Raw genomic sequence first — 24,151 nt, 5'->3', positions numbered from 1 at the left:
AAAATTTATATGGAACCAGAAAAGACCTCGAATAGCCAAAGGGATATTGAAAAAGAAAGCCAACGTTGGTGGCATCACAATTCCGGACTTCAAGCTCTATTACAAAGCTGTCGTCATCAAGACAGCATGGTACTGGCACAAAAACAGACACATAGATCAATGGAACAGAATAGAGAGCCCAGAAATAGACCCTCAACTCTATGGTCAACTAATCTTCGACAAAGCAGGAAAGAATGTCCAATGGCAAAAAGACAGCCTCTTCAATAAATGGTGCTGGGAAAATTGGACAGCCACATGCAGAAAAATGAAATTGGACCATTTCCTTACACCACACACAAAAATAGACTCAAAATGGATGAAGGACCTCAATGTGCGAAAGGAATCCATCAAAATCCTTGAGGAGAACACAGGCAGCAACCTCTTTGACCTCAACCGCAGCAACATCTTCCTAGGAACAACGCAAAAGGCAAGGGAAGCAAGGGCAAAAATGAACTATTGGGATTTCATCAAGATCAAAAGCTTTTGCACAGCAAAAGAAACAGTTAACAAAATCAAAAGACAACTGACAGAATGGGAGAAGATATTTGCAAATGACATATCAGATAAAGGACTAGTGTCCAGAATCTATAAAGAACTTAGCAAACTCAACACCCAAAGAACAAATAATCCAATCAAGAAATGGGCAGAGGACATGAACAGACATTTCTGCAAAGAAGACATCCAGATGGCCAACAGACACATGAAAAAGTGCTCCATATCACTCGGCATCAGGGAAATACAAATCAAAACCACAATGAGATATCACCTCACACCAGTCAGAATGGCTAAAATCAACAAGTCAGGAAATGACAGATGCTGGCGAGGATGCGGAGAAAGGGGAACCCTCCTACACTGTTGGTGGGAATGCAAGCTGGTGCAGCCACTCTGGAAAACAGCATGGAGGTTCCTCAAAATGTTGAAAATAGAACTGCCCTATGACCCAGCAATTGCACTATTGGGTATTTACCCTAAGGATACAAACGTAGTGATCCAAAGGGGCACATGCACCCGAATGTTTATAGCAGCAATGTCCACAATAGCCAAACTATGGAAAGAACCTAGATGTCCATCAACAGATGAATGGATCAAGAAGATGTGGTATATATACACAATGGAATACTATGCAGCCATCAAAAGAAATGAAATCTTGCCATTTGCGACAACATGGATGGAACTAGAGGGTATCATGCTTAGCGAAATAAGTCAAGCAGAGAAAGACAACTATCATATGATCTCCTTGATATGAGGAAGTGGTGATGCAACATGGGGGCTTAAGTGGGTAGGAGAAGAATAAATGAAACAAGATGAGATTGGGAGGGAGACAAACCATAAGTGACTTTTAATCTCACAAAACAAACTGAGGGTTGCTGGGGGGAGGGGGTTTGGGAGAAGGGGGTGGGATTATGGACATTGGGGAGGGTATGTGCTTTGGTGAGTGCTGTGAAGTGTGTAAACCTGGTGATTCACAGACCTGTACCCCTGGGGATAGAGTATTATGCCTCCATCAGAAAGGATGAATACCGAACTTTTGTAGCAACATGGACGGGACTGGAAGAGATTATGCTGAGTGAAATAAGTCAAGCAGAGAGAGTCAATTATCATATGGTTTCACTTATTTGTGGAGCATAACAAATAGCATGGAGGACATGGGGACTTAGAGTGGAGAAGGGAGTTGGGGGAAATTGGAAGGGGAGGTGAACCATGAGAGACTATGGACTCTGAAAAACAATCTGAGGGTTTTGAAGGGACGGGGGGTGGGAGGTTGGGGTACCAGGTGGTGGGTATTATAGAGGGCACGGATTGCATGGAGCACGGGGTGTGGTGCAAAAATAATGAATACTGTTATGCTGGAAATTTAAAAAAAAAAAAAAATGTCTATACTGCCCAGAGCAATCTATACTTTCAATGCCATCCTGATCAAAATTCCACTGGTATTTTTCAAAGTGCTAGAATAAACAATCCTAAAATTTGTATGGAACCAGAAAAGACCCTGAATTGCTAAGAAAATGTTGGTGGAAAAAAAAAAAAACCTGGCAGCATCACGTTGCCTGATTTCAACCTTTACTACAAAGGGGTGATCACCAAGAAGCATGGTAATGGCACAAAAGCAGACACATAGAACAGTGGAACAGAGTAGAGAGCCCAGATATGGACCCTCAACTCTATGGTCAAATAATTTTCGACAAAGCAGGAAAAAATATCCAGTGGAAAAAAGACAATCTCTTCAATAAATGGTATTGGGAAAATTGGACAGCTATGAATAGGAGAATGAAACTCAACCATTATCTTACACCATACACAAAGAAAAACTCAAAATGTATAAAAGACCCCAGTGTGAGGCAGGAATCTATCAAAATCCTAGAGGAGAACATAGGCAGTAATCTCTTCGACATCAGCCACAGCAACTTCCTTCAAGACATGTCGCCAAAGGCAAAGGAAACAAAAGTGAAAATGAACTCTTGGAACTTCATCAAGATAAAAATCTTCTGCACAGCAAAGGAAACAGTCAAGAAAACAAAAAAGGCAACCCACAAAATGGTAGAAAATATTCGCAAATGACACTATAGAAAAAGAGCTGAATCCACCATCTATAAAGAACACCTCAAACTCAACACTCAAAAAACAGATAATCATGTCAAAAAATGGGCAGAAGACATGAACAGACACTTCTCCAAAGAAGACATACAAATGGTTAACAGACAAATGAAAAAAAGTTCATCATTAGCCATCAGGGAAATTCAAATCAAAACCACATTGAGATACCACCTTATACCAGTTAGAATGGCCAAAATCAATAAGACAGGAGACAACAAGTATTGGAGAGGATGTGAAGAAAGGGAAACCCTCTTATACTGTTGGTGGGAATGCAGGTTGGTGCAGTCACTTTGGAAAACAGTGTGTAGATTCCTCAAAAAATTAAAAATAGAGCTACCCTATGACCCTGCAATATACTACTGGACCCCAAAGATAAAGATGTAGTGAAAAGAAGGGCCATATGTACCCCAATGTTCATAGCAGCAATGGCCAATGGCCACAATCGCCAAACTGTGGAAAGAGCCAAGATGCCCTTCAACAGACAAATGGGTAAAGAAGATATGGTCCATATATACAATGGAATATTACATCTCCATCAGAAAGGATGAATACCCAACTTTTTTATCAACATGGGCAGGACTGGAGGAGATTATGATGAGTGAAATAAGTCAAGCAGAGAAAGTCAATTATCATATGGTTTCACTTACTTGTGGAGCATAAGGAATAACACAGAGGACATTAGGAGAAGGAAAGGAAAAGTGAATTGGGGGAAATTAAAGGGGGAGATGAACTATGCTAGACTGTGGACTCTGAGAAACAAACTGAGGGCTTTAGAAGTGGGAGGGGGATGGGTAAGCCTGGTGGTGGGTATTAAGGAGGGCAAGTATTACATGGAGCACTGGGTGTGGTGCATAAAAAATGAATCTTGGAACACTGAAAAAATAAAATTAAATTTCAAAAAAAGAAATTTCAAAATTTATGCTAGTATCTGTGGAAATAAGTAATAGACCTTGGGTGAAAAGTTAACCATGCAATTTCTAGGTATCAAATGAGAGAGGCTATTATACCAAAAATGGTAAAAGTGGTTTTCCATCCTCATTTACAGTAGAACAGAGGACATAGGACTGGTCTGTGACATGAGAAAAGTTGGCTAAATGACAGGAATTTCCCAGCAGGGAGGACGTGTAAATTGTGGAAGGGGTTAAGAAATTAAGGTGTCAGCGTTTCATTAGTGAAAGCATTTTGGAATCTATATTCACTCATGTATTGGTTACTTCTATTTTTTAGAGAGATAAATAGGAAAATGTACTTGATCAGTAGCCTGCTGTCTATTGCCAATGCTCTTCTCAGTAACCAGTGCATTCCCCAATTAAGGGACAGGTAACAAGAGTTCATCTTCATAGATTATTAAATTTAAAAAAAAAAAAAAAGACTCTTGGGGAGCCTGGGTGGCTCAGTTGGGTAAGTGTCTGCCTTTAGCTAGGACATGATCCCAAGGTTCTGGGATTGAACTCCAGAGTACCATATCAGGCTCCCTGCTCAGTGCAAAGCCTGTTTCCTCTTTTCCCACTTCCCCTGCTGAGCTCTCTCTCTGTAAAATAAACAAAATCTTAAAAAAAAATTAACCCAAAATAAATAAAAACAATAAATCAATAAAAGAGCAGATGTCAATGTAGTAGACAGCAAGGAATACAGAAAATCAATTAAAGTACCAATAAAAGAATGAAGAAAGGAAATTCCTTTCAACAAATGGTGCTAGCACTAGATATTCATATTAAAAAAAGAAACTTCAGTCAATCCCAGTCTCACTTAATATACAGAAATTAATTCAGATAAATCAAAGACCTAAATGTAAAGGCAAAACTACAAAGCAGGTAGAAAGAAGCAAGAGCTGCTAAAATTTAGGGAAGGCAAAATTTTCTTAGGCTACAAAAGCACTGACCTCCAAAAAAATAGCTGATTAATTGGACTTTCATAATTTCATAGTAAAAACTGTTACTCCTGAAAGGATACAACTAATACAATTAAACAGAGAGCCACAGACTAGAAGAAAATATCCATCATACACGTATCTGACAAAGGAGTTGTATCCAGGATGTATAAAGAACACAACTAAATAATAAGAAAACCTACCCAATTACAAAATGGGTGAAGTACTTGAAGAAACACATTCAAACAGAATCCATAAGAATGATACAATAAAAACAGGAGAAGTTGTTCTTCCCTTTGTCCCTGTTGTCAACAGGGATATGTAAATTAAAACTATAATAAGATGCCCCTTCACATCCAATAAGATGACAAAAAGACCCACACCTCTAAATACTAGTAAGGATTCCAAACAAATATAGTTCTTACATATTGTTGGTGGGAATGCAAATATACATTGTTGGTGGGAATGCAAAATAAAACCAATCATGGAAAAAACTATTTAGCACTTTGTGCTAAAATTGCAGATACACCTACCCAACAACCCAACAATTCCAATTCCAGATATTTGCTCAATAGATATGAAAGTATATGTCTAGAAAAACGCTTGGTAAAGGAAAGTTCATAGCAGCTTATTTATACCAGCCCAAAAAACCTGGCAATAATCCAAATAAAATATCATTCAACAATAAATATGAATAAATTGCTGATGCATTCAATATCAGTGAATCCCCAAAATATTACATTGCACAAAAGAAGCCAGGCACAAAAGAATTCTTTATAAAACTCAGGAACTAGCAATGCTAATCTTTGATGACTGAAGTCAGAATGGTGATTGTCTATGGTGGGTAAGAATTGACTATATGGGACCACAACACTACTTCCTGACATAATGTAAATGTTCTATAACATATTAGTTATATAGATATACACATTTTTCAAAATTCGCTAAACTATACATATATGATCTATGTATTTCACTGTTTACAAATTTTACCTAAACAGTAAAATGATGCAATAAAAATGAATTTCTTATATACACTTTACCCATGGTGAAATAAAAACTGCAACTTAGGATCCTTTTTATGAGTCATAGGTTGTCAAATTTATGTCTTGTGTAATATGGCTTTTATTAAAAGAATAACATGACTACTTTTGTTATTTCTTATCATGGCATTATTATTAGTATATTGGTGCTTTAAAACAAAGTACTATTAATGATTTATCAAATATCCAAGGCTCCTTTCTTTTTCCATACTTGCATACCATACAAAATTAGACATATGCAGTCTAATTTTTAACAATCCTGCATATTGGGACGTTTTGGCTTACATAGTTTTTTCCGAACAGTTATTTACAAGGGGCTTAAAAGGTAGATTGAGATGAGTTAAGTCAAATAATAATGTAATTTAAAAGCTGGAGAAAACAGCAGGTATTAAATGCATCCTAAAAATAGTTAATATTGCTGGAATTTTCTCCAAAAAAAATTACAAAAATAAATTGTTACTACAAAACAGCTGGGGTTTTTGTTTGGCAGATAAGAATTCTTCATTCTCAATTCAAAAGTAACTTAAACATTTTTTTCAACTCAAGAGTCTTTTCTGGCTACTTGCTGTGCATAATACAAATTATACAGTTTCTTACAATGTGAGGCCAACTCCACTTGGTTTTATTCATATCAACTTAAAAACAGGTATGGAAAATAGAGCTATCACAATATGTAATATTTTTATTCTAATAACTGGTATTTCAAAAACGTTAACATTAAGAGAATATTTGTAAATTATAAAGCCTAAAAAGTTAAAGACCATATATAGTTCTTTGTTTCAAAGTCAAAGCAGTCTCCTAAAGTTTGAGAGAATTACTGGCTTTATAAATTAGAAAAGAGAGAAGTAGTGAGTTGTTGTCTTCCTAAAATTGCCTAGCTGCTTCTAATTCGGGGAGGATAAATGCAGGTTAGGAAGACCACTGGAAGCTGCCAAACACGGGCATTAGTCAGGAGCCAAGCTGAGTGGAGGAGAGAACCAAGGAAACAATTTGCAGATAAAGCTGTTGTGAACATAGATTTTTCTGAGTAAGGCCACAGGAAGTTCATAACCTCTCGAACACCTGGAAAGCTCAGAGCTTGCAATGTATCATGGTAGTTGTTCAGTTTATATACCTGGAACGTTCTCGGAGTTCTGTCTCTTCTGAATAAAGGGAAAGAGTAGAGATAAGGGATAACTCATGGGTCAAATTAGCATCCACTGGTTGTTGGGCAAATTCCCAGAGAGCCATGTCACTATTTTATAGTTAACAAGCATATAGGTGACAGAAAACAAACAAACAAACAAAACAAACAAACAAAAAAAAACAAGCAGTCATTAGAGGGTAGACCTAATTCTGAGTATCCCCCAACAATATATTGCATATAAAATCATAAAAGAAAGCTATTCTGTCTTAAAAACCACTTTAAAAAAATACTTAAAGGAAGCAAACGTTAATCCTTTATTTAGCAAACACTTAATATTTCCTGTTCCCCTACATTTTACATATACAGTCTAATTTTTAACAATCCTGCAGCTGAAGTATTGCCAACTTTATAGATGAGAAAGCACAGAAAGATTGCAATTTTTGTCTATTTACCCGGGTTCCTCTAGGCCATGGATAGCATTTTACTTAACATTGTGGCCCCAAGGCATAATAACTAGTCCATATTAAGCCTGAGAAATATGTGCTGAAGAGATGAGTAAATGAGTGAATGAAGTACAGTTGGGCTGGCCCTAAAAATAGTAGAATATTAGAAAAAGAAGAGACATGAGAGAGAAGATAGGAGAAACAAACAACCAGACAAACAACCAAGGGTAATATCCAGCATATGAAAATGCATACTGTGTAGATAACAATTTGAAGAGCCATCAGGAAAAAATAATCCAGTCTCTTTCTTTCATTACTTGCTCTTGCACCTAATTCAATTCATAAATCCAATACTAGCATGAAATACTAATACTAGCAGAATACTAATTCTGACTCTCAGTGGAGAATCAGAAAAATACAGACCTCTGACTCGTGCAAAACTTTTATACACTGTTCACTATCAATTTGCTTCTGCATCACCTATATTCATCTTCACATCAGCTCACATGAATCTGCAATGATTAAATATTGCTCAGTTCAGTTTTTGATAAGCTCTTAATTTCAGTTTAACATGACGCAAATATATCAGCTCTCTAGAATGTGAGATCAACTTTTAATATGTATTTGTTGAGATTGTAATTTAATTCTACATTGTATGTGGAAAAGAAATTCAAATTCAGTTTAGATTTCACAAACACCTTGCAACAGCTGTATATAAAATGCTATGAAAAGTAGACACTGTCATTGTTACTAACTGTTCATTGCTGAGAGGTGCATAGTTTAGTATGTATTTTTCCTTTCATGATTACATAAATGTATAATATTTATGGGGACTGTAGTGGAAATACTTCTTCCTGAACCATTAAGACTGAAAATTGAGTAATTTATCTATTGTATGTGCATTAGATGTATAATATAAATGTTTTTTAAAATGTTTTTAAATGTTTTAAAAAATATGTACCTGTTTTATGTGTATTAAATGTGTAATATAAGAAATGTTTTTAATGCAGTACATAAAACTTAAGTTTGTAAAGGGACTATTAGAATACTTTCCAAGCCAAGAGCATCCAGGGGGCTTCTGGTACAGCATGTAAAAAGCATGTAAGTCCTCACACTATCCTAACAAATAAAAAGCTAGGCTAACTGAAAAATCAGCAACTCTTCTTAGATCCATAACAGAAGGAAGGTCATAGGACCAAGCCCTGCCCACACTATTGGAGAGGATGACAGGCAAATAGAGAATCACAGCCTACTGGAACAGTATTCCTAACTGACCTAACAGATAACATTTTATTCAAAATAACAACAACAATACACTTGATTGTGTTTGTTCGTATATGTCATTTATATGCTCATATATATAAGTGAAATGAATGACAGCAATGATACAAGGGATAGAAGGGAAGAATTAGGATTATTTTATTATAGTTGGGGCTTCAACATTTGTCCAAAATGTACAGATCCAGCAGTCAGAAAATCAATAAGGACATAGTTGAACTCAAAACTAACACCAATTAGCAGCATAGAATAGATATTTATAGACTACATCATCCAAAAGTATGTATATTCTTCTTCTCAAGCAAAGAACTTCCAGTATATTATTCTTTCAACCAAACTTTTTCAGTTCTCCCTCTGAAATACATATTACTGTTCTACAAAATTTTATGTGTGACAGTTTTGAGAGTGTAAAATGTTGTTTTATAATGCCCATTACAGAATGATACATTATTCTCATAAGGCAGCGTGGAGTCCTGCCTCAAATAGGGCACCATAAAATACTATCTGGAGTATGATTTGGAGATGCCAGGGATTTTGTGAGATCTGGTGAGAATGAAATCATCTTAAAGCCAAAAAAAATTATGGAAGTGTTCTTTCTCAACCGGGTATTGGTAACTCTCAACCTCTAACAGGTAGAAATTATGACTTGTTTACTTAGTTACCCTTAATTTGACCATTTGTGCTCTCTAAAGAACTGTGTTGAGTCCCAAATGCCAATTCAGTGGGAATATTGCTGTGTTCCCTGGAGAATTTCCTCCTTGTGCATTAAGACCTACAAATCTACTGAGTCCAAGGTTGAAGGGATGGAAAGTGATAATTTTACGTAGATTATGTGGCATAGTAGTGAAAGGGCTGCACTCAGCTTTTTCCTTTTGCTCCCAGGTCTGTGTACTTTTAGGAAAGGGCAGATGGCACTATCCACTAGTCAGCTCTGCCTATTTTTCCCCAGCCTATGCATTCCAGCTATGAAGGAGACAGCACATTCTGATCAGTGACTTAAGGCATAATACTGCATCCTGTAAGACACCACTCCAACACTCCAGGGTACTGTCACTCAGATGATGCCATAACTGACTCTTCAGTAGGCCATTCCAGAACTTTATGAAGTCAGATATTTCTGGGTAGTAAGGACATGGTAAGACCAGTGAGCCCTGTGAGCATGAAGCCACTGTCTCTTTCCTACTTTGTGAAATGAGTCCTTCGTTGAAGGTAATGTAATACATGACATCATATTGGTAAGTAATGCTTCCTGTAGGTCCATGACAGAAATACTGTAAGCAAGGAGGACAAATCCATATGCACATTAAACACCCATATTTGTGAGAATGTCCTCTCCTTGATTTAAAAAAAAAAAATCCAAAATACTCAACTATCCATCAGAATGCCAGCTGCTGTCCCTGGGGAATATTATCAGCTTGTAACTTATTAGTGCCCTCTGCTGTTGGTGAATTAGACACCCAGCTGTGAGGGTAGCTAAATGAGCCTTGGTGAAAAAAAAACCCTGTTGTTAAACCCATGGATGAGTTCCATCCCTACTGTCAAGGTTAGTTGGTAAATGAACCTATCGAGCAAACACCAGAAATCTAGTAAAAGAAGCTGATTGAGATACACAAGAGGATGAAGACTTGATTACTGACAGCATCCTCTGCGGTGGATGCCATTGGGGTGCTCTTACATAGAACAGGCTTATTTACACATATCTCCCCCAAATGCCTTATCACCAATATTTAAATATTATTCTCTCTTCCTACTTGATTAACCATTTAGGCACTGTCCATGGATCTCTGTAGATCTATACCACCAGCTACATCCCACTGCACAAAAAGTGGATAATGAGATGGCTCCGCTTGAAAGTCTTCCCTCGGAGAGAATTCTTTATCCGTGTCTTCCTTGGCCTTCCAAAGTGCAGCTATAATCCAGAGGAAGCATATATGCAGAACTTTCCCTAAACTAGACCATCAGTTGACACTATGGGGCACAGATCCTCTGCAAACCAGTTCTTTTCTTTTCTTCCATTTAAGTGACCATAGGGAACTCTCCATGAGCCACAGTTGTTTGTTGAGGGGTAAGTGGAAAAGCAGTAGGAGCACATACCATAGGAGACTGAAGTATCTGCTTCCTGTGGTTTACTTGTAACTTCCAAACCTGCAAGGGCATTCTTGGATATACAATTTCCACTTTACAATGACATGATGCTGGGTAGATCTGACTTTATGACTAGGTGAATCTGATAACACACAGTTTATTATGGGCATATTTTTTAGTTATATAGTCACTTAGTGAATCACTCAGTGATAAGTATCCTCATAAGAGAAAGAAGAGTAGAAGACAGACACATAAAAATAAGGAGGCCAGGTGTGACCATTAGGGCAGATACAGTTAAAGAAGCCAAGAAATTCCTGGAGCCACCAGAAGCTGGGAGAAGCAAGAAAAGATTCTCTCACATAGCATCCAGAGGGAGTGTGGCACTGCCAACACCTTGATTTCAGACTTCTGGCCTCCAGAAATGCGAGAGAATAAATTCTTGTTGTATTAAGCCATCTAATTTGTTGTAATTTGTTATAGGAGCCCTAGGAAACAAATACAGCTGTCCATTTCATTCCCATGGATCTGATTATCATTTAATCATTGTTATAAATCCCCACAGGGTCAAATCACTTGGCTCCTAGGGCTTTTTATTATAACTCTGTTCTCTTTTTCTCTGATGATTAAACTTTACCAGTTGGCTTTTAGCATTAGGGATCCCATTGTTCCCATCAAATTGGGTTATCACATCCAGTACAGCTTGCCCGCTGTCATCTCCAGCCTAGAGGGAACAGCTACCACAGAGCTTTTCAAGGATGCTGGTAATCCACTCACGACTGCATTCCTTAATGCCTTGGTGAAGCTCCTCTTGTGGAGTGTTGACACCTGTAAGAGGTGTCTAAGAAACTCACATACAGCGGAGCCACCCCAACAACCCATTTTCCTGAGTAATGTTTTCTAGGGAAGTTCTTGCATTTTGAGCTCATTGATACATGCTATTTTTGAGTCCAGGCTTCAGTTAACACATCTAGCAATTCACAGGGCCTTAAACCAACACATAAAATCCTGAATTCTAGGCAAGCACATGAATTTGGCTTGATACAATCTTTTGTCTTGTCTTTTTTGGTCTAATAGCCTTAGAATAATCTCTTACACATACTCCCCTGACTCTTGATAAAAACTGACACAATCCTACAACTCTTTCTGTATATAGGCTAACTCATACCAGACTGTACCTTGTTCGTTCTTCCTCACTACTAGCCTTACCTTAGCATGAGATCTAGCTGGGGTGCACACTTAATTGACAATACAACTCTAAAAGCCTTACACTTGACTCTAGACTTAATCCTTAGCCACATCCTGCCATGTAAACACAGAAGATAAGTAATTTCTGTAGAGTTGTCATAAGGCTTTCTGAACTTCTCTCTGGGCCTTGTGTTGGACCTTCAAGGCTTTCAGTTTATCATTTTCCTCATGAACCCTTTCTGGTGTAAGAAATGCCATCCTATGGCACAATCTTTGTCATCAAAGTGACTACTTGGCTCGGCCATTTGATCTCGCTGTGCTTATCCTCCCCTCGGACCCCGTTCTATGCCACCACTTGTGGTATTTTGAGTAATCATGATGCTACCACATGCTGCCTATCACAAGTGTCCTATTTCCCCTGGCAAGGAGGTTATCCATATGTTCTTCAAATATGTGAGCAGCTAAAGCCCGGATTCCATTTTAAAGTCTGTTTGCGGGGATCATCCCTGGTATCAATTACTGTTCTTGTCAGGGTCCAGCAGGTACACTTAAACTGGTTAATTTGAGAAGTATTTAGAAAAAGGTTGTTTATGAAGTCAAAGGAAATCAAAATGAAAAACTGAAGCACCTTAAACCTCACTACAAAAGAAAGCAATACCCATAAGCTGAAGGAGTAAAAAGAAAGAATGAAGCTCAGAATTCAAAGAGAGCTATAGCGCACAAGGGCTGACCACCCAACCAGAGATATGGTCTTAGGCACATAAATGCAGTCACTGACAACAACAGATCAAAAAGATAGGAGAAGCCAGGGGAATAAACACCCAACCTCTGCCTGTCTTTCAGGCCTCAAATGTCCTGCTGATGCTTCCCATTGGCCAAAAGCAACTGGAAGACGTCACATACTTACTGACACAATGCACAAAGAGTCGCCTCTCTGGGCACAGAGCAGAGAGGGGAAGGGTAGAAGGTAGAGCTGAAGAAGCAAATGAAGAATGTCCAGCAAAATCCATGTTATTTCATCTTTTCATGTTTTTAAATTTGATTTGCTAATACTTTGTTTAGGATTTTTGCATCTATCTTCATCATGAAGTTGGCCTAGCAATTTCTTTCTTGTGCTAGCCTTGTCAAAGTTTGATATCAATGATGTATTGGTCGCGTGAGTTGGGGAGTATTCACTTTTTCTATTCCTTAGAAGAGTATCTATAGAGTTTGAAATTTTTGATCTTTCGATGCTCAGTTGTGACACAGGACAATTTTACTCACATTACACTTTGGGCAAAGCATATTATGTAATCCTGCCTCCTTTCAAGAGGGTGGAGAATTGCAATCAGTCACCCAGTGCTCCTGGAAAGAGCAAAGACACATTTTCTACCTCTTGAGTCACTTCTCTTTTTTTCATTTTTAAGATTATCTGGGTCAAGAACTGCTAAGGGTCTGAGACGCTACCCAAACACAAGCTAACAAGTTTGGCTTCCAGAATGTTATAGATGACGGGACGACACGAGACTCCTGGGTCAGAGATGAAGCAAAATTTATTGTTCACAGAAATAGCAGCAGCCAGAATATCAGCATTTTGCCCTAATTCCCCCGGGGTGATACAAAGTCTGGACGACCCATTGCACATACATTGTACACACATTACAGGGTAGAAATCCTGGGCTTAGAAACTCTGACTCTTCTATAGTGAACAGTAAATACTATCCCTATCTTCCAAGACTGATTACTATATAAACAACCTTCAAAATAAACCAGAAAAGAACTACTATCTCTGCTCCAAAGATATGCAGAAGTGCAAGAAGCCTATGGGGAATGGCTTTTCAAGCGACTTTTTTAAAACTTACTTTTGTCTTTAACAGAGATTAATTTATATTGTGAATAATAATTTATCAATATAAAGTAACTCATCTTTCTCTCTTTTTCTTCTCAGTTTCATCCTTGAAATTAACATTACCAAAATGTTGGTGTCTGCTTACATGTGACTATTACAATTTTACTAAATATCATACTTTTAACCTTTATATGTCATTTCATTCGGGGTATCTATCTGGTACACAGCATTTAGTTCACTCTTTTGATACAATATTATAATAACTATCCTTTACTGGAGAATTTTAACCTATCTGAATTTATGAATTATGAATTTATGAATTATGAATTTATGCACTGTGATATTTCTAACCCAGTTTTCTCTAATATGTACTTCCTGCTAACTTCAGAAAGCAAAAACCAAAACCCTTTATTTCACAATAGTTCTCAAATTTGTTGTTTCCTTTTTCTCTCTAGAAATGTGTTTATAATTCCATCCTCATTCTGCTACCAGTTGCCTTTAAATTTTTAAACTAAATATTTGAATATCTACTTTCTCACCTATCTGTTGACACTTCTCCAACTAAAAAGACTTGGAAAAATTTCAGCCCTCTGAACTCTCTGGTAGTAGATATTTTACTGGAATAGGGTATTATTTTTATAGATTGATTTTTTTTTTTGGCAGCATAGATTTTTACTTGAGGAATTACTTTTTTTCATTACATTGTTTCATAATCACACAAATGATCATTTAGAAAGGACCTTGAGGTTGTAGGGCTCACTGTCATTTCTCATTTATGATATCATGCACATACCTTACTGCCACAGTTTTAAGGTGGGCTGGAATACAGAATAAGAAGGCAGAGATTCATGATATGCTTCCTGCTTAACAATGCCTTTCTACTGCCTTCATAAACATGAAGTAAATAAAATTCTTGGGTCTTTTTTTTTAATCCTCAAAATTCAAAATCCTTCAATAGAGATGTTCCTCCCTTCTGGCATTTAGTGTTGGAGAAGAAAAATCTATGATGCTATTTATTTTATTTTCTTGTGGCTAACTTTTCCCCTTCAACTTGAGTGCTTCTTGAATTTGTCCAATATTTTTGAAACTCAGAAATACCATGAGATTGTGCTTATATGTGTCTCTACATTAATTTTCCCAGTACTTGGTAGATTCTTTATACAGCTAAAGTTATATGTCTTTTTAGCTTAGGAAAATTGGCTTTAAATCTCAATTTGTTAATTGTTCCTCCTTTTTTATTCCAGTCTAGGCTCATGTTATCTTTAGTGTAGATACAGCAAGATTATTAAACTTACTATTTTTGCTCATCTACTTCATTACTTTGTCCTTTTCCTCTAAATTCTAGGGAAGTATCTTGAGCTAATCAATCAAATCTCTATTTTAGATTCATCTTTAAAGTACCAAATCTGCTGTTCATTGCCATCTATGTGTTGTTTTTGGTAATTAAGCAATTGTTTATCTTGTGTAATAGCTATTTCTCCCAGTACCATTTTTTGCCCAAAGGACAAAAAGTGCTATCAAATATCATTAACATGAATCAAGAGATTTGATAAACGAATATTTGTTCTCATTCCTCAGAGGGTCCCTGTTTGATTTTTGCTATCTAGTGACTATTTTTCATCAGCTTGTTTTTAAAATTTGCAGATATAAAATTCTGTCCTATTATATTATTTAGGCATCTGTCTATATAATAAAGTCCTCATGAAGGAGAAAGAAGGAAACGCCTGCTGTAGCTTCATTTGTTAGTGGGCCAAGGGAAGTATCATCATCAGGTCATAAGCTAGAGGAATGCAAACACTATGAAGGCACGAGAACCAACTGCTAAATGAGCTGTTGCTTTCCAGTATGCTAGCGTTAGGATTTTAGTGGATAGCAACCTGACCCCCCCGCCCCCCCTGACAGCTCTCTAACCAGATATGCTCTCTAACCAGATACGTCTTCTAGCCCTTCTGCTTTGGATTTTCAGATCGCTGTCTAAATTGAGAACTGTAGTTCCAGAAGGACTGAAAAGTGCTTAACAGAATGTTCAGGAAAGCCTGTCTGTTCTTAGCTGTTTTCCCCCTTAGTGGTTATACTTCCAGTTCTATAGGTACTGCCCCTTTCCTACATTCAATTGCTCTAGCTGGTCTACCCTTCTCGGTTGCATTCTACAAATCTTCCATACTAACAGCAAATGCTATCTGGTCAGTTGCTTCATCCCTAGGGTAAACAGTGGAATTCCTAAAGACGCATATTTGCCCCTATCTGAATATTTCTCCCCGATTCTTGCCTCCCCAGCCTTTTTTTCTGAGATAGCATGTTCTTGTACACTGTCTAATGAAAATCTGGTCATTTACATTCCTTCGTAAACCCACTGCTCTCTGTGTTAAATTGTTAACTATTTATTAGTGATCAGAATGGTCTCCAGTCTAACCCTATCTGTAATTTACCATTGAGAAAGTTCCAGAATGTCTGAATTGTCCATGGAAACCTGAAAACAACTCATTATAGCACTTCCCTCTTTGATGTTTATTTCCTTAAGAACAATCACCATGTGCCATGCTTTTGCCAAAAAAAAAAATAATAATTGTAGGTGCCCTAGAAAATATATTGGTGAAATATTGGCAGATATTTATGTAGAACAAATATTAATATTTAGATTGAATTCCTTGAGCACTAAACTGAAGAGAACAGCTCATTAACCACTGATGGGAATCAGGAGAAAAATTCTCCCCTCACCCCTCTCTCTCAAATTACGTCGTGTGCGCATGCACAGGCACACACATGTGCGCACATACACACGTGTGTGTGTGTGTGTGTGTGTGTGAAATACCACTACCTGAGTTACAGAGCTTCACGCTAAATTCCAGCTCTCTATTTAGCCGTCCAGATCCACCATCCCCATTATCTATTCCACTCTTTTCCCTGAAACTGCATGAATTAGGCCAACAGAAGTCTATTTCTCCTGCTTTCCTTCTGGGTTCTATTCATGGGGAAAGCAAGCAGGAGACTAGAGAAATGGAGAGGTATGAAATCGGAGTATTTATTTCTCCAGTTCATGAGACCCCCTAGGGCTGACTCTCCCATGGCAGCTGGTTTCTGATCCTCTCAGCTACCTTCTTTACACTGAGCATTCTCAGACCTCTTCCTCTGCATGCTCATTTAAGACGAGGGGTCGAGTTAGCCTCTATCTCATACTGGCCCTGAGTTCCTGCACTATTCCTTTAGTTTCCCTAAATACTGCCCACACTTTATAATAACTCCCTTTGTAAATACAACCTCCTTGAATTTTCCTATTTTGAGTGTCAATTTCTCATTAAGACACACACACACACACACACACACACACACACTGTTCATCATTGTAGGTCTCTGACATGCATGTAGTCAAGGTTATTTCTTTGTCTTACTGAGGAATGAGGCTGTTACAGTTAACTTAACCAAGTTTATCTTTCCTCCAGAATGTCTTCATTGCCCCATTGGGAGTTTTCCGCCAACAGGGTAAAAGATAGTTCTACTGTTTACCCTGCTTTCCAGCATGGAATGCATTTGTTTGTTTATTTAGAAATAATTCCAGTTGTTTTACTGGGATTTTAGGAAGCATGGAAGGTAAAAGTAGAAAATACAAAGTGAAGATTCAAATCATTGTATTAAAACATAGCATCTTTTATCCTACCTGCAAGGATGTTTAAGAAAGAGAATTTGATGTTTCCTCCCATCTATATACTGACTATTCCACAACTACATTTAACTTAAATTACTTGAGTCAAAAGTTAAACCTAGCTTTTGTTTGTTGGTTTTCTAGTGCACTGAAATTTCTAAAAATTTTAATTGTGAAAATATGAAAAATCAAATGATCTCTTTACCGTAAAATATTACTTTCAGGAACTAAACTGTATTTCAATTTTCACTAACCATCTAATAATAAAACATTTATATAAGGATGTTTTGTCTTCATAAACTTATAATACTATGAGAAACAAAACACAACTAAAATCAATAAAAAGATAAAATTCTATTTCCATATTGTACAGCCTCTGTATTCCTCTATTAGCAGCGGACAAAAATGCTGATCATCAAATACTCCTGGATCTTCTAGGGACTGGGCCTCTGGGACACTATAATCTTGGGAGTTGTTTCTGAGTGATATTTCTTTCTGATCTCATCTAGCTCACCATCACCAAGTAAATATGAAGCCAGCACTGGAATTTGAGAAAAATAGTTCTTAGCCAGGATATGTTTGTGTTTGATCTTGTGAATAAACAAGGGTTCATATCCCTGAAAAGAAAAGAAAATCAAATTCTATTAAATGTCACAGATATATTTTGCCAAACAAAACAATAAGAACACTTTCATATCTTGGTCCCCTTGCTCGTCTGTCCTCTCAGCCAGAGAACAGTGCTTCCTACTTTGTCTACCACCTCTCAGGGCTCAGCTGCTACGCTGCTCTAACCCTGAAGGCTTTTCTCACTCTCCCTCTGACCTCTGAGACCAAACTAATCCCTCCTTCTTCTTACTTGCAAGTACTTTTTATGTATTTCAATTGTAGTATTTAGTTCATTCTGCCTTCAATTTCACTATTTGCTTGAGAGTCCCTCCATTATAAGGAATACTCCTTGAAGGTTCAAACTGGTCTTTTTTATGTAATTGTCTCTCAACACCATCCAAAATCAATATATTTGAATGAACAATTTTGTCATCTTGGTTCTCTCTTTAACTCTACTTCAACACTGGTTAAATTACCAACTTTTGCCCAAGTTATTTTTTCTAAAACTGGTACTTATCTCCCAATCTCCAGGGTCCAAAACAAAGATTATGATGGTATTCTGACAGTATAAACTTCTCTTTGTACCCCTTTTTACCACCTTGAATTCCTACTTCATGAGTCCATTTTCTGTCTTCTAAACAGAAAATAACCTTTCTGCCTTTATCAAGCCTCTGTACGTTTCCACTTTAATTCGTTATTAATGTTTATGCTTCTTGTCTCTCCACAGCTAGAACAGTACTTTGAACTTTTTTTTATGTAGCATTGCCACTGTATATGACCATCTGTTTTCTAATGAGAGCTACAGACTGCTTGCTGCCAACCCAACATCCACTCTCTCTTCCCCTGGTATTTAGAGGCCTGATCTTGTATTGTGTGATGTGCTCAGCTTTCCTAGACTTTAATCCAGCTAGGGGTGGGCATGTGACAAGTTTCCGGCCATTATACATACACGTATATATATACATACATACATACATACATACATACATATACACATACATATATATATCAGAAGCCATTGGACAAAGCATACAAGAAAGTTTTTTTAAGAGAATGCAGGAGATGATTTAACTATATCATCCCTAAGAGTCCACAAGCATGAGAATGAAACTCAAGTGCTAAACAGAGCTGAAGAAAATGTTAGAGGGCCTGGGTTTCTGAGAGCACTGTGGAGCCACCATCTGGACCCCAGACTGCCAACCTCTGGACTTCTTGCTTGATGGAAACTAACTTCACATTTGATTAAGTCATTATCAATTGCTTAGTCTGTTCTTTGCAACCAAACTTGGATACAGCTGAAACAATGAAGACTTGTATCCATACACGTCCTTGTTTTACTCCAAGCACCTAACACAGTACCGGGCAGGCACATTCAAAAGAAAATTCTAACAATTAATAAATACCATCTATTTCCTTTATTAATCTTAATCGACACTTCTTTTCAATCAAATCACAAATACAACTTGTACCTCCTCCTAAAATTTGTTTTCTAATAGTAAGACATCCCTCACTAAAGATCCCTCTATCGTGTCAAAACAAAGGTAAAAAAAAAAAAGCCTGGAGAAAAGGAGCCAAAGTGTACAATATCCTGGCAGAGATTATTATGTAGGAGTACCCTGGGCCTATTTTTAACTTTCCTCTCTACAGACACATATGCCAGGGCAAAATACTCATCCCTTGCACTAATCTGTGTTCTACCACTTCTTAGTCCTTACTTCATTAAGAAAACTAACACATTTCTGATATGCAACACTAAATTACATGTGTACGCAACTTAAAAGGTTTTCAAAGCACCTTCACAGAACAAAAATATAATCATTAAAGGTAAGATAAGCATATTATGGTACATACAAGCAAAGGAACAATAAGCAACTTTTAAAGAGTAATATAATATAGAAAGATATCCAGTATATATTATCCCCTTTTCACATTATCCCCTTTTGACAGATGAGGGAACTAAGGCACCGAGACATGAGCAAATTTGCTTGACTTCTCCCAGCTCCTAAGTGATAGAGCTAGAATTCAACCAGGGCTGCTCTGATCCTCTGTATTGATTGCATGCATTTAGCTAACCTTCACAAAAATTTATGATGCAAAGAACTAGGTCTTAATGTCCTATAGATTACGATCGACAGATATGGGGAAATACTGGGTCAAGTCTCCTGACTTTAAATCCACTATTGTTCCTACTTTGACCAATGTGCACACAAGAAACTGCTCTGCATCATTTACACTCAGAGAACAGAAGCCTTTTCCCAGGCTTTTCCTATAACTTGTGTCATGATTTCAGGGAGCCAAGATTATTTTAAATTTTGAGCATTTTTTTACTTACTGAGAAAGCAAATATCTCTGGGCATTAAGGAAATCCTAGAAATGCTTTAACTTGTGGCAAGACATAAACTATTCTTTAATGAGGCTGAATATTAATACTTAACCGATTACATTAGCCCCAAACCATAAAAAGGTGTTGTTACTGTTTTGTTTTGTTTTGTTTGTTTGGTTGAGAACCTTAGCTCTACTTAGAGAAATTCAGTAAGATCGTCATCCTGAAATCAGAAATGCATGTGAATAGAACATTTAATTTGGTACTGCAGTAATTTGATTAAATACACAAAAGGAGTGTGTGGATTAATTGAAGCAGTAATATCAGCTTTGGGAATGAACTTCAATCCCACTACGGGTTCTAGATGAAATAATATTGTAGTGTTGGCTATGCTTTCTGTGATTAAATATTTATGAAGCAGTTTAGTTTACTAAATATAATATTTAACACAGTTTCAGTTTCATGCTGTTTTTTCTTTCAATCCCTTTTTCTGAGCCTGGCTTCTCCTAGAAAATTATTCCAAAAAGTTAAAAATTTAACTAGTTTCTCCTCTTTATACATTCTGCCTCCCCGGTAAAAACAGAAGCAGGGAATAGCACCATTCAAAATGACTACTAAATTTGAAGTCATTTCTTTATTTTCTCTTAACTGATATTTTGCATGAAATTCATAGTATAAAAATTTAATCAATAGAAGGTAGAGAATCAGTATCAGCTGTTGGGATTCTATGTTTGCTTGGTGTAAGTGAATCTCTGATGAACTCAATCCTGTTCATCAAAAGGTTTTATGGATTGCATCTTGTAAGTAACTAAAATTAAATGGTACTGAATTTTTACAGTGCTTTCCTCACTCCAAGTTAGTTGGGAGAAAATATAAAATGGAGTCTCAGAACCATACCCGTCACTATGATGCCCATTTAGAGCACAAGATTATGAGCAAAATTTGAGAATTTAGTGTGCTTTTTAGACAGACTCATGATGGTTAATCAAAGAAGGGCAGATTCTAGGCTATATAATATCTATCTGGTATTTCATTTATTCATTCAGCAAATACTTACTAAAACTCCTAATGTGTGACAGGCACTGGTGTAATTTATTAGAGAGACAGACATGAATAAGCTAAATAAAATTCCCTGTACTCATGGAATTTACCATGGAATGACACGCTTGAACTTGTTATTATTAGCAGAGAGGGGAACCAAGTTCAGATACTTGCAAGATGTTCAGATCTCTTATCCTGTCCTTTTCTGTGCCTTAGCATCCTTTTAATTTTAATCACAGCCATAAATACCATCCACACATTTTGTTACTGTTATTTGTTCTCTGTTTCTTCATCCAATGGAAGTATGAGAATTATGCATGGAATGTAGTAAAAGGTTACACTCTAATATTTTCACTGATCAAATTAATTCCTCAAATAAATTTCCACTTTCTTACCTCTTCGATACTTGTTAGCTTGAGATGAGCAACACCTTCATCTTTGGTAAGAAGAATGCAGTTCCAGGGGGACCATTCCAAGGACTTATCCCACCTGACCATGACCAGGTCATTGAGATCCTTCCAGGCACTGAGCACTGACTGCGATGCCCAGATGTTCTCCACCAGGTACTGAATGTCTTGTAGCTACATGTCAACACAAGTTTGAAAAATAATGTTTTCTTCTAAACATAACAATTCTCTAAGATTATTCTATTACTTGAGGAAATAATCATATTGAGCATATTTTTAAAAGAGAAACTTTATTCATGAAGTTGTTAGTGCTTCTTATATCTTCTAATTTTTTTTTAAAGAGTTTATTTATTTATTTGACAGACAGAGATCACAAGTAGGCAGAGAGGCAGGCGGGTGTGGGGGAGAGCAGGCTCCCTACTGAGGAGAAAACCCGATGCGGGGCTTGATCCCAGGACCCTGAGATCATGACCTGAGCCGAAGGCAGAGGCTTTAACCTACTAAGCCACCCAGGTGCCCCATATCTTCTAATTTTTCACCAAATCTCTGCTCACTCTGCCCAAGCTACATTATTAGCTTTACAGTCAGAGAGACTGCATCTTTAATCCAGAGAAAGATCCATAGATATCCTCCAGTGTGCTAATTTTACCTTACGTGTATATGGTATTCAGGGCTTCTCAAAATGTATTATTCACCAATATCCTTATCCTAACCCTTATCCTCAGGGTTATTGTAGGCCATTTTTTTTCCACTTTACAAATGAAGAAATTGAGATTTGATAAGGATTAAGCAATTTCCTTAGTGTTATTAAAAGACTTTGTTGTCTTAATGAAAAAAGAAGGGCAATGAAGTAACTGTTTAAAAACCTTTTTTTTGTTGTTTTTTAATCTAAACCATAGTAGCTAAAATTCTTGAAATGGTTTTTTATCCCGAGGTCTTCAGACTTAGAATTGCCAGAGGGGCAAGCTTCGCAAAGTATAAGCATAAAGAAAAGAACCATTATTTTAAAGATTTTTATTTATTTATTTGACAGAGAGAGATCACAGTAGGCAGAGAGGCAGAGAGAGAGAGAGAGGGAAGCAGGCTCCCTGCTGAGCAGAGAGCCCGGTGTGGGACTCGATCCCAGGACCCTGACACCATGACCCGAGCCGAAGGCAGAGGCTTAACCCACTAAGCCACCCTGGTGCCCCAAACCATTATTTTAAAAGGTTTCTATGGGAAAGCAGGAATCTTTTCTGTAAAATCAGTGAACAAATTTCATCCATGACTGGCAACCCACACTGATCATACCTGGATCAGGAAAGCAATTTTGGAATCATCTTCATAATCAGCTTCTGAATAGTAGAGCCGCTGAAGTAAACATTTGTACTTCAAAAATGATTCTCGTTGTCGAGTCTCATTGTCAAGGTTAACACAGTGACGACACCGGTATATACGGTGTAAGGTGGATGAGACGGCAAACTCGGTGGAAGGCAAATAGAGCTGGCAACCGTGGCAAAAATAAATCTTCTTATAAAACTTCAATGGGTCTGGAGGGACCTAAGTAGTAAAAAGGAAGAGGAAGAAGAAGAAGAAGGAAGAGGAAGAAGAAGAAAAAGGAAGAAGTAGAAGAAGAAGAAGAAGAAGAAGAAGAAGAAGAAGAAGAAGAAAGAAGGAGAAGAAGAAAAAAAAAAGAAAGTTACAAAAGTCAGTCCAAACATTATTCAACAGAAGCACTGAGAGCTAACTTATCTTAGAACGAGATTAAAAAGTTGGTTAATTCTTAGTCTTACTTCCCTTAACTTCCCATTCTACACAAAATTTAAATTTCAAGCAGTATTCATTTATCCTGCCAAAATATTAAGAAATCTGTATTATTTTTTAAAAGAATTAAGATTTTTGGTGTCCTGCTATGTTAATCTTACAGGGTAGATTCACATATAAATAAAAGCCTGCTAAACTGAGTGTTTTTCTCATTTCATTTATCTTAACACTAAATTTGGATTGGTTTAATGATCCATATTCAAAACTTGAAACTCTGTATCATATAGTGGTTCTATTTTTATTTTTTTGAAGAACTTCCGTACTGTCTTCTGTAATGGCTATACCAATTTAAATTTCAGAGACCAGAATAATACAAGCGTTCCCCTTTCTCTCTATCTTTGCCAACAGTTGTTATTTCTTGTCTTTTTGATACTTATAGGTATAATAGGTATAATAGGTCATTCTTATAGGTATAATAGGATATCTCATTGTAGTTTGGATTTGCATTTCCCAAACATTAGTGGTGTGAAGCACTTTTTCATGTTCACGTTGGCCATTATGTCTTCTTCGGGAAAATGTCTATTGAGGTCTTTTGCTCATTAAGATTTTTTTATTTATTTGACAGAGAGAGAGATCACAAGTAGGCAGAGCAGCGGGGGGGGGGGGGGGGGGGGGCGGGGGAAGTAGGCTCCCCACCAAGCAGAGAGCTGACAAGGGGCTTGATCCCAGGACCCTAAGATCAAAACCTGAGCTGAAGGCAGAAGCTTAACCCACTTAGCCACCCCAAGTGCCCCTCTTTTGCCCATTTTAAGTTGGGTTAAAATTATTTTGCTGTTGAGTTGTTATAAGTGACTTTTTTTTTTTTTGTATTAACTCATCAGATACATGGTTTGCAAATA

The 24,151-nt window shown here is 37.2% G+C and overlaps 1 protein-coding gene and 1 long non-coding RNA gene across 3 annotated transcripts in view; one reads left to right on the top strand and one right to left on the bottom strand.

Annotated features, from left to right (window-relative positions):
- LOC116568657 (solute carrier family 13 member 1) overlaps window positions 1–24,151 on the bottom strand; it is a 323,245-nt gene that overhangs the window by 254,720 nt on the left and 44,374 nt on the right. Inside the window, exons 11-13 of one of the 2 annotated variants that reach the window (XM_032304210.1) lie at window positions 22,800–23,048; window positions 21,498–21,683; window positions 15,417–17,749 (exon numbers count right to left, since the gene is read on the bottom strand). In XM_032304210.1, the coding sequence (XP_032160101.1) occupies window positions 17,567–17,749; window positions 21,498–21,683; window positions 22,800–23,048 (618 nt within the window). In that variant the 3' untranslated portion in view covers window positions 15,417–17,566. Of the gene's footprint in view, window positions 1–15,416; window positions 17,750–21,497; window positions 21,684–22,799; window positions 23,049–24,151 lie in introns of those variants that run through there. The other variant, XM_032304209.1, reaches the window with a different exon arrangement.
- LOC116568663 overlaps window positions 9,543–24,151 on the top strand; it is a 29,078-nt gene continuing 14,469 nt past the window's right edge. The window contains exons 1-2 of the long non-coding RNA XR_004276719.1: window positions 9,543–9,603; window positions 21,516–21,665. This is a non-coding gene — a long non-coding RNA (uncharacterized LOC116568663). The remainder of the gene's footprint in view (window positions 9,604–21,515; window positions 21,666–24,151) is intronic.

The sequence above is a fragment of the Mustela erminea genome, chromosome 11 (assembly GCF_009829155.1).
Source record: "Mustela erminea isolate mMusErm1 chromosome 11, mMusErm1.Pri, whole genome shotgun sequence".
In the NCBI taxonomy this organism is placed as follows: Eukaryota; Metazoa; Chordata; class Mammalia; order Carnivora; family Mustelidae; genus Mustela; species Mustela erminea.
The sequence above is the reverse complement of the archived record's forward strand: the minus strand, read 5'-3'. Positions and strand labels throughout refer to the sequence as shown.